This window comes from Protomyctophum bolini, assembly GCF_963924005.1.
Source record: "Protomyctophum bolini genome assembly, chromosome: 9".
Taxonomy (NCBI): Eukaryota; Metazoa; Chordata; class Actinopteri; order Myctophiformes; family Myctophidae; genus Protomyctophum; species Protomyctophum bolini.
In genome coordinates, this window is record NC_137870.1 from 40,313,029 (window position 1) to 40,324,166 (window position 11,138).

The window sequence follows — 11,138 nt, forward strand, 5'->3', positions numbered from 1 at the left end:
AAAGAAAATCTTTTGGACAGCAATGATAAATAACATTTAAAAGTATTTTACGCAGTGTTGGAAAAAGTACATTTCTTAGAGTAAAAGTATCAATACTGCAATGTAGTAATACTCTATATAAAAGACAGAAATTAAAAATTTGCTCCAGTAAAAGTACAAAAGTATTGGCAGTAGTACCACCAGTAAAAGTACTCATTGTGCTAGCCCTGATACATGACTGCCATGATGATTAATACGAGAGTGAAGAACCAGGGCTATCATTGTGCAAATTGCCACAATTCATTTAAAGCTCCCGGCAGACACCACTGTGGGCTTCCAGTAGTATCAGTTGCCCCACAGCAGCATACTAACTATATATGGGCGCGTTCGGAAATAGCGCACTGTGCAATGCAAACTAATAGGCGAGTGCGCTCGTATATGTCTATGCACAGCAGGGCTCCGGCTCCCAAATGTTAACGCCCTCCCCCCACGTTCTGCTATTTCGGCCTACCTGTCGCCTTTATGTGTGCAAGAGACTTTTTTAATTTATCTGCATTCTGTGCATAGCCTACTTATTAAAATCACTCGGCGCCAGTACAACGAAGATGCGCGTTTCAGACAAAAACAAACTACATTTCGCTGTATGAAGAACTACAGCTGCCCAGTATGAGACGGGATATCCGGTGTGAGTGAAGTGCTCCACCGAAAATGTGGCTCGGCTATTATTTAGTTCCTGAGTGATATTCAACGTCAACATTGGCTCGTTGTCTATCCTTTAAACAATCATGTGCTACTTGCAGCAGTAAACGAGTAATTTGTTGAGTTGAAAACGCAACATCCACGCACAAAGATAGCCTGATTATGACATGACTGACTGTGTCATAATCATGTTAACCATGGCTGATGGCTAGCTCAATAAGAAGGATCCGTTAGCTTAGCAGGCAAGACAGTCAACGTTAGCATCAAGTGTGCATGCATGTAAACAATGCAATGGATGCCAGTGAAGGCTCTCCGATGATACATGGAAAAGAGCAGACGCGAACGCGAACAGAAAGGAGTGGGGTGAGGTCTTTGCTATCTGACGACTGTCTGTGAGTGTGTGAGACTTGAGTGTGAGAGAGAGAGAGAGAGCTATTTCCTCCGAGGTGGAAAGCCTGGTGACGTGAGGTTATGTGTGTGCCAATCGAATTGGTATCTGTGTGTGTGTGCTGTGTGGAGATAGATTAATAACTTTATGCGTCTCCTGTGTGTTTCTGTCAGCCTTCTACAAGTAGCGTCCAGGGTCGAGACTCATCCTTGTCTCCGATGGAGTCTCTTAACACCCTGCCCAATTTTGAAACCGAGATTGAGACGGATGGACAAGGAAACTACTCTCTCTTCCCTGCTTTGGACAGCATGGCAACTCTGTCAGGGACCTCCGAAACTCTTGAAAGGTGTCATTCAACTTCTTTTATTATTCGCCTGGCTGTTCTGGCAACGTTTCTAACTTGTGGATCTGGTCATGGATCAGGTCTAGCCCCTCTCGGAACCCTACATAAAGCTTTGGTCATGTCGGGGGCAACCGTGAAAAACCGCAACTCAAAACAAATTTATAAGCTTTATAAATGTCACGAATTATGAAAGTCCTTGTTGACAGCTATCCGCAATTTGCAACACTAGATTTTTTTTAAATAACAGGATGAATTATCCTCTTTCAAACTGCAAAGCGTTTTTCATAAAAATCCACATTATGAGCTACTTTACGTCAAGAAATGTTGTGAAAGTTTTGGAAGCTAATTGTAAAAATGACAGGTAACATACCGTGTGCGCCTTCTGCACAGATGTCAAGTTCTTGTTCCTTTTTTTGCACACATAAAAAACGGAAGTGGCTAGCCCAAACCAACAGGTGATTAATTTGTAATCAGGTGAATAGGGTCTCATGAACCCTACCCATGAAACAGACCACAATGCAGAGATAGTGCCATCTACAGGATGGCACTATCTCAGAGTCACCATGCAAATACATTTTGTTACCAAAAAAATACATTCACAATTTACATATTTTCAAAAGAATAAACAATAAAATAAAATATTACAGTCAGAAACCCATCTTTGGGACAGCTAGTAGCTACAGTCTCTTTACCCCAGCCGTGCCCACCTGTCACTAGGTGTTTCATTCAAAAAAATGAAATGGATGGATTACATTTTAAATATTTTACATATTACAAATACGGAAATTCCTGTAAAGGCTGTTGTTGGTCCTGTACATGAAAAGGTACACAGGGTTTTGTGTCTACAGTATTTTGACGAAACTATTTTTCTGTCAGCAGTGAACCGCAAAGTGATATCGCAGAGAAGCCAAACCTCACCTGGCTTGATGCTGCACAGGTACCTTGTTTCTTAAGAGTTTCATTACTCCACTGGATATCAGAAAATGCTGCCTGTCAGTACTCGTATTTCTTTCTGTATTTTCTTTATCAATTGCATGCGGTCTGATTCTGTAATCTGTATTGACAGTATGTGCTTCAACGTATAAAAGGACGTTTTCTGTGATAATATTTAAAGGCTGAATTATCAAAAGTGATATCTGTGACCATTATTTTTATTTCTTCTCTCCTTTTAGATTGTCTTGGAGGAAGCTGGGCGGCCAATGCACATTAAGGAGATCAAACAAAGAATCATCGACAGGGGACTTGTTCAATCCAAGTACAGTTTTTTTTTAACTTGCAAAACGGCTAGTGTTTCAATCAGATAAACTTTTCAATTGTTACAGAAGAATAAAATGTTTTGAAGGATGAGAGACATGAAACAAAGTGACTGATTCAAGGCGAGCCAATGGGTGGCTCGTCCCACGTGGCATGTGACCATGTTTCTCGTACCAGTGAGTAATTCAGATGTGCCACAAAACATAGTGGAGTTTAACCACACGCAAGCAGAATTTGCATAAGTATTTGTGTTTCGTTGGAGAGTTTCGGAGTCTCACAGACTAAATCAGTGGTTCTCAACCTCTTCGGGATCAGGGCCCACATGACCATTTCAGAAGCGTCTGCGGCCCACCCGTCTGACCGGCTGCCGTTCTAAGTGGTCGGATGGCTCTTTGGAACTGACGTAGTATATTTAAGTTCTTGTTTACTGGTATCGCAGTGAAAACACGCACCTGCTCCAAATCGGAACCGGCTTTAAAGAAAAACTACCATGACATTCTTTTTACATAATCTTTTTCTAAATATGAATGTAATATTACAATCTTAGTGTTTTGACAATTATTTGGTGGCCCATTTGCAATATCCTCACGCCCCACCACCAGTTGGCCCCGGCCCACAGGTTGAGGAATCACTAGTCTAAATGGGTGCCTTTCAATATGTGTGGAGATACCAAAAGCTGTTAAATTCAATAATATACCTACAATGCTTACTTGTTAATATAACTTGCATATCTATTTGTTTTTATATTTATATTATATATTTATATTATATTATAATTGTATGTATATATATATTAATTGTATGCATCTGTTCTCCCCTGGGCAGTGCAAAGTCAAGCCTGGAAGCTGTTATGTACCGTGAGGTAAGACCAGTGATGTAACAGCGGCCTCTGGTGTCGAGTACAGTCTATTGCACTTCAGCATTGCATTTGTTTCTTTATTGTTTCATGATTTCTTATTTTTTTTAATTTTCTTCATATTTTACTCATCAGTTATTTTTACTTAGTGAAAGAAATGTAAACTAACCGAATCTGCGCCAGAACGAGATAATCTCGTGAATAGCTACTGTACCCCACTGTGCCATCCATGAGATTACGAGATTTGATTAATAAGCATTAATCCAGCATTCAAAATTATATATTTATATATTTTTTACTCGCATGGTAGAATCACCTACATCCCGATTCGCCGCGCACGCGTCCACGCACACACTTGATAGTCCTTTTTCTCCTCAAAATGAGACAAACTGCGATCTTTGGGACCTTATAAAACCCTAATCTTTGATCGCGCTAAGAAAGTTAATCCATCGCACGTTGATGCCCAGCCTAGAATGAGGATGTGGCTCAAATATGTAGGGTTATCACTTCTGGGTCGGGCGGAAGTGGTCTCTTCTGCGTTTGTCTCGCATTACACTGGCACTGACCTCACGATCCCGCCTATAGTAACGGTAGGGAATGTGTTAACATGTACCAATACACAGGATCTATTTTAATATAATCTCTTGTGAACACAGAAACCCAGATTTACTATTAGAAAGAGGTTGAGAGCAGATACGTCATTGCAGTTAACAGGTAGACATCTCCCATCTCCACAAGCCTGCCACAAGCCTTAATAGTGTGGTCGTCTCACTGTACCTGTTCTGACATTACCCCATAACCTCACCTTGTAACATTGTAATTCAGTCTCAGTGCCATGGGACAGTTCTTAAAGCTTTAAGGCTTTGATGCACAAACCTTAAAACAATACAATATTTGGCTGACTTTCAAGATTCAGTTCAGGTCTACATTGAGTAGCTTTAGTCAGGGTTTTCCCAACTCCATACCCTGGTGTCCCATTATGTTTCAGACACAAAAAGGCAGCAGGAGATTCAAGAGGATTGAGAACAGAAATGGAGTCTTTGCACTGTTGGTGAGTGATTTAGGATTCCAAACAAACTTTGAGGCACATAATGATGTTTTGGGAAACTCTACTGGACGGCAGTGTCTTCTGAATTACAGTACTTCAGCCTTGTTGCTTTAAACACGTTTAAACATTCCAAATTTGGAATTTGTACCCTGTTGCTCATGTTGTTCATTGTTGTAGTGGGCATTGTCCATCATGTACAGTATATTTCCCAAAACGTTGCCTTGTGGTGTGTCATAGCCACTGACTGACAGGTCACACAACTACTGTAATTAAATAGTATATTCAGTTATTCACAGTGGCCATTTTGCTCTCACGACATATTTGCGGGGTGGCATTATTTCATTAACTTAATACTAGCAAAAAAATGGCCAACGTGTGATTATGGTGAAAATAATAGTCATCCACAGAGTTACAGTATTTTCTACAGATTAAACATAAGAATAAGGTCAGAGATTCATTGATGATAGTAAGATAAGATAACTATTGATCCCAGAGGGGAAATGCAGGTGTAGTAGCAGCAACAATAACCAAGAAACAAGATGCGTACAGGTAAGATATAAAAAATAAAGAGTAAAACAGGTATTGTGTGAATTTCTTAAGTTGATGTTTTCTGTTTTTTTGATTATTTGTTATGCTATAATTTTATTTTCTTATGCATCAAGGCATTCTTTTCATATTTACCATCTTACTCTGGACATTTTCTCATACAGTCACAAAGGCCATTTCAGTGCTGCTGCATTTGAATCGGCTTTCTCTCCAGCTGCTTCCTCTGTCTCTACTTGCTTAGTGCTTATCGCCTGTCTTTCCCCACTATCTCACTCTCATGCCGTCTCCTTTTCTCTCCCCCATGCATGAACATAACAGACGGATGAGGAACGTCAGCAGTCCCTAGCAGCCTTCCCCACCCAGTCTTTCCTGGGCTCCCCTCCCCAGACCGCGCTATCCAGCTCTGGCTCTGCTACCTCCATGCCCGCCTTCCCCTCCCCCACCAGCTCCTGCGAGCATAAGCCCAAGGTCAAGAAAGTTCAGCAGCGCAAAAACCAGAATGAAAAATACAGACTCAAGTACCTCAGGCTGCGCAAAGCAGCACGGGCAATGATATTTGTGAGTGATACTTGACCGTTATTTTATATATAGCTAACAAAGCACACTTTATTACATACATAGTGGTTAATTATTTTCTGTTTTTTATTTTCAGTATTTGTACTGAAACTTTTCAAAATGTCCTGTCTGTAATTGATTGCCTACAGGAAAATGCGGCCCTCTGCGATGAAGTTGCTCACCTAGAGGAGAAGTTTGTTAGAGCAAAGGAAGAACGCAGGTGAGAATTGATTATACAATAGGGAGTTCCTGTGAAGCAATTTGATTTGTCAAACATTGGTTCCAGTCATGCTGATAATTTCCACAAAGCATTTAAATGTCAGAATCAGTATTTGAATCCCAAGATAATCATTAGTGTTCGTTATGTTTCTTGTTGCATACAACTATGCACTCTACATGGTTTAGACATTTGCATGGATTTTGTGTCACTACATTTGCGACACTGCAGGTGAATTAATATGTGTAAATCAAATCTGAAAAGGTGACTACATGAGGTTTATTAGGGCTAATGATTGAAGTCAGATTTGAAATTGGTTTCCCAGTTTCTCCTGGAGTAAATTCAGACTCAAATGAAGCGATACTTTTCTGCCCCACGAAGGGAGGGACTTTCGCCCCTGGCCCAAAAGTTTTAGACGTCTCAAGCGAACTTGAGTCACAAGAGACACCACCGAGCGAGCTAAAGCGAAAAGAAAGAAAGAAAGTTACTATGTTTACCCAGGGTAACTGGACTAAGCTCAAGAACTTGTTTACAGCCAGGACCTGCTCATAGAACATTTCATGGTAGGGGTTCAATGCCTTGTTCAAGAGCACTTCAGCGGTGGTCATTTTAAGGTACCGGTCCGGGGATACGAACTAGCGACCTTCCGATATCAAGACCGCTCCGCAAACCGTTCGGCCACCGCTGCCCCAGTGAGCGAGTTGCTGTGTCGAACGTTGCAAAGTTCGCTTGAGTCGACTCGGCCCCGTTCGAGTTGCCACCCGGCAGAGAATAGTAAATCCAAGTCCCCCCCTCACACATGGTCGCAGTGCTAGGGCTAGAAAGTGTGAGCTTCCATTTAGAAGGCAGCTAGAATTTGGTACCCTCTTCAGGAGAGCCCAATTTAGAGGCCTGTTGTGTTTACAGTAAGCCTTTATAGCTTGTTCCTTAAAAAATCTAATTTTAAGTTCATATTGATTTCCAGATTTTTGCTGAAGTCATTGCTGCAATACCAGTCTGTGTCAGAGGGGGATCTGTTGCCTACTCCCAGCACCAGTTCTCACCAACCTGTGCCAGTGGTGGCCTTAACCTCTGGACCCTCTGGGAGTTGTGCACTTTCCGTGGATCATAACCTGGTTTCAGGGGTACCAACACTTGAAGACGGGCTACAGAAAAAACCCAAGAAGGAAAGGAGAGAACGAGGCAAGGAGAATGGAAAGGAGGAGGGTGAGGACTGTGGTTTTGTACATTTTGATTCACACATCATAAATAAGACTAAGTACATTGTCAGAAGAAAGGAGTAAGGACAATGGTCATAGTGGCTAATTTAGATTTAATCATTCTACCTTGCTGCTTGCCGTCAATAACTAATGACTCATAACTAACAGTTTTCTGTGATGATTACATTTATTTCAGCAAGTGACATGGTTATACAATAAAATAGAAATTAGGCTTTATGATGCAAAACTCAAGTGCTGAGAACATAAAGTCCAATATTTGTCCTTTATTACTTCATGTGTTCTTCAGTTCCAAGGAAGATGTCCAAGAAGAGAAAGCTAACAGATGGTTCTCGCAAGCTAGTGCAGCCCATTGTGCTGGATTCCTCTGGGCGTCCAGTCTTTCCTATCGTACTCGGAGGACTAACCGTCTACAGCTTAGGAGAGGTCAGTGTCTCAGCTCTGACATACAGCACTGCAGGTGGGGTGCGTACTTAGTTTAGACTAGTCATTGGTTAGACATGGGTTAAGGTTAGGTTTAGGTGTGCTGCCCCGTAGGAGGTTAGGTTTAGGGTGAGGGTTGAGATAGGTTGTAGTTGTAGGACTAATGACTACTGCACCCACTGCAGGTTACATTATATATAACATTAGAATCAAGAAACATCCACAGCTAGTAACACTGTAGATGTGATTTATTCTATTGTGCTAAACTGCCAGACTTTACAGCATAACGTTTGTGAAAGGTTAACGGAACATAATTTCCTTCCTCAATACTAATTGTGTTTGGAGGTGAACTTAGTTTTGTCAGACGTAGGGTTTTTCTTTACTTAATTGCATCATGGAACATTTTAATGTTGAACGTTTATCTCATCGTGACACATACTTCTTTTACTTGCACAAATATAACACTTGGATTTAACACGTTTGTTGTCCAGATCATCACAGACAGAATGCTGTTCCATGACCAGTGTGCCATCTATCCAGTGGGATTCTGCAGCACACGTGTCTTTGCGAGTATGAAAAGTCCAGACCAGCAATGCCTCTACACCTGCCAAATCAAGGATGGGGGGGCTGGGCCACAGGTACACACACAGTAGTAGTAGTAATAATTATGATAATAATGTCATGAAATGTTCATTATTTATATAGCACCTTTCATGACATGAAGAACCTTTCATGATATGAAATGCAGCTCAAAGAAAAGAAGGGCAATTTGCACTTTGCTTTTAGGTTAAATTATAATGGATTTTTTTCCTAAGAGACAAAATCATAGTCTGATCAACCACTACTTCATTGTACAAGTGTGGTATATTTAGCGTGTTGGGTTGCGCTTGTCTCAAGCAAGTTTCAATCTGCTAATTGATATTAGTAAAATACTGACATGAACTGAATCCAAGTTGTTTCTTCAAATCAAACAGACCTCATTTTGTTTTAGAAAACCGTTGGCAGTAATGTCAAATATATCATGACTGAGTCATATATTGTACTACAATATATATTGTACTACAATATATATTGTACTTCATATATTGTAACAACTGTCTGTTACCCATTCAAACCTAATATCCTATACTGTGTGTGTGTGTGTGTGTGTGTGTGTGTGTGTGTGTGTGTGTGTGTGTGTGTGTGTGTACTATATATAATATAGAGTTCATTACTCAACAAAGTCAAAATGTGTTTTGTATTCTTTTGATAGCATTTCATAATGTAATTGCTAATAGAAATAAAGACTGACTGGTAGATCCTAGAGGTACCGGTATGTTAACCTCTGGCTATACTGTTTGTCTTGAATTACTTTGAAACCTTCTCATGAATGTATGTCCACAGTTTGAGATTGTGCCAGAGGAGGACCCTCAGAATGCTATTGTTGCCTCATCTGCTTTGACATGCCACTCTGATCTGCTGAAGGCCATTGCATCTGCCAGGTAACGCCTGCACCTCACAGGTGCTCCAAATGTGGGCAAAGTGTCAGCCCGGTCCAACTGTCGCTCACTTCCATTTAAAGGTTTTAGTTAAATATTTTAAATCATACATAATGTGACAAAAGTCTTGAGGTACAGTTCTTCCTTGGCCTACCTGCAGCATGCACAAAACATCTGATGATGGGTCCTGCAGTTTGTAAGATTAGCCCCGGAAAAGCTAACACAAACGGACCAATAGACATGGTCATATATATGGCTTAATCAAATACCTTGACAAACAATATTTTACCCCAAGTCTGAATACATGGAAGGCCTGAAAAACATATCAACACTGTTTAATTCTCTGAAGTGAGTCCAACATTTTCCTAGGCTGATTGATCCAGCCTCAAGTAATTAATAGCTTTAGAAAGTGTGAAGACCACTTATCTGGCACCTAAGGCAAATAAAGTGAGTTCTTGCATTAATTAGAAAGACACTTAAACTGCTCCAGATCTCCTGTTAATGACCGTGCAAACATTTTGTGCCCAAGACAAAACCTTTAAGACTCTGGCTCTGAAAGCCTAATACAGTAATTAGATTTAGCGTAAAGCATTTGAGGCAAACATGAAAATACACGCATGACGGACATAATACATATTCCTGTCTACTAGAGCGGTCATCTTGTCATCTCTTTTGTGCCAACACCTGTAAGTTACTTCCAGGTCCAAGCCTGTGAGTCTCATCGTGCCTTCAGGAGCAGACTTCTTTGGGTTCTCTCACCCCACCATCCAAAACCTCATCCAGAGCTGTCCCGGAGCACGCAAATGCAGCAAGTGAGTTGCATTCTTCAACTACTGTAGACATTTTTACGAGCATGAAATCATCCTAATTAAATTGACATTAATTATTTGTGCCATCACCATAGCTACCAGTGGATACGTTTTGAGGTGTGTCGCCCTGGTGACGGACAAGTCCCTCACAGTCTATCAGAAGATGATGCCTCTGTCAACTTTGAGGCCTACCAGAGACACCAGGACTTTGACAATGAAAGTGTGAAGGCGGAACACAGCATCACAGGTTGGTCAGACATTAGATTTGTGTATTATTATGGAGAATATACTTTTAACCACGTAACCACGTATTATTTTGCCTACGTCATCTGTTGTGTATACTTGATGGCTGGGAAATATTATGTCAATGACACTAGATTTTGTCTGGGGTTATGGATATTGTGAAGTGTCGTCTTTTCCTGATTTTAAAGGCAGCATTACAGTGAAGTAATGTCTTTTTTACTTACCCGACTGTCCCAATATTCGTTTCTTCCCACTTAGTGATTATATAGGCATTAAAATTGACATTGTGTAAATAGTTTTGTGAAACCACTAATAATTATTCCCATGTATCGCTAGAGGTATTTGGTCAAAGATATTTGACTTTGTCCATTTGGGCAGTATATCATAACTTAACCTGAGGCTCTACTTTCTCCAGGACAAAGGTCCCAGTCTCCTGGCTCCTCTCATCAACACCCTCTGACGTCTCCAAACATGAAGCCTTCTACCTCATACTTCAGCTCCTGAGACTCTGGTCCACAGAAACCGGAAGCCTCATTCATGTTTTCCACAGGACTTCATTCTAATGTGTGATGTTTAACGTTTTTGTAAATCTTAAAAACAGTGACCTTTACAGTATGTTTTTTTTAAGAGCATTTTCAATCTATATTATTCAATTGGGTTAGGGTTAGCTCATGGATGCAATGTCTTTGAGAATCAAGGCTAACGCCTGATTTACAGCTGATCTACAAGCTCACAACACATCCCGCTGTGATGCGTTGTGAGCTTTTCGATCGGCAGATCTTTTTGTGAACGATAATGCTAATATACTGAATGTGTCTGAAGTGCTGGACTTTTGCTTTGCTGTTTTAAACCCTCAGCTGATGATTCTATAGTCTATAGTCTATACTATACTGGCACTTGAATTTTGTTGTCCTCCAACCTCTGAACTTGATTCGTTTTCTCACACTTGTATGAAATACAGGCAAACTGCATACTCTTGCTGACCTTTGTGAAAGGTGCAGTACATGCCATTTGATTAAAGTTTGAACTGTATGGTACCAGAGATGCTCATATCGGCTCTGACGTCACCCAAATCCATGTGTA

The 11,138-nt window shown here is 40.7% G+C and overlaps 1 protein-coding gene across 2 annotated transcripts; it reads left to right on the forward strand.

Moving 5' to 3' along the window:
- The first annotated feature begins 721 nt into the window (after positions 1-721).
- tbrg1 (transforming growth factor beta regulator 1) lies at positions 722-11,072 on the forward strand. Of its 2 annotated transcripts, none has more exons than XM_080771381.1 (15): positions 722-1,041; positions 1,240-1,412; positions 2,286-2,346; positions 2,582-2,664; positions 3,489-3,525; positions 4,508-4,570; positions 5,432-5,671; positions 5,818-5,888; positions 6,850-7,091; positions 7,392-7,528; positions 8,017-8,163; positions 8,909-9,006; positions 9,705-9,815; positions 9,908-10,059; positions 10,471-11,072. In XM_080771381.1, exons 1-15 carry the CDS (start codon positions 952-954, stop codon positions 10,557-10,559), a joined length of 1,794 nt encoding a protein of 597 aa, XP_080627507.1. In that variant the 5' UTR covers positions 722-951; the 3' UTR covers positions 10,560-11,072. The 2 variants fall into 2 exon arrangements, with proteins under 2 accessions (XP_080627507.1, XP_080627508.1); XM_080771382.1 differs by having other exon boundaries at positions 2,289-2,346.
- The last annotated feature ends 66 nt before the right edge of the window (positions 11,073-11,138 follow it).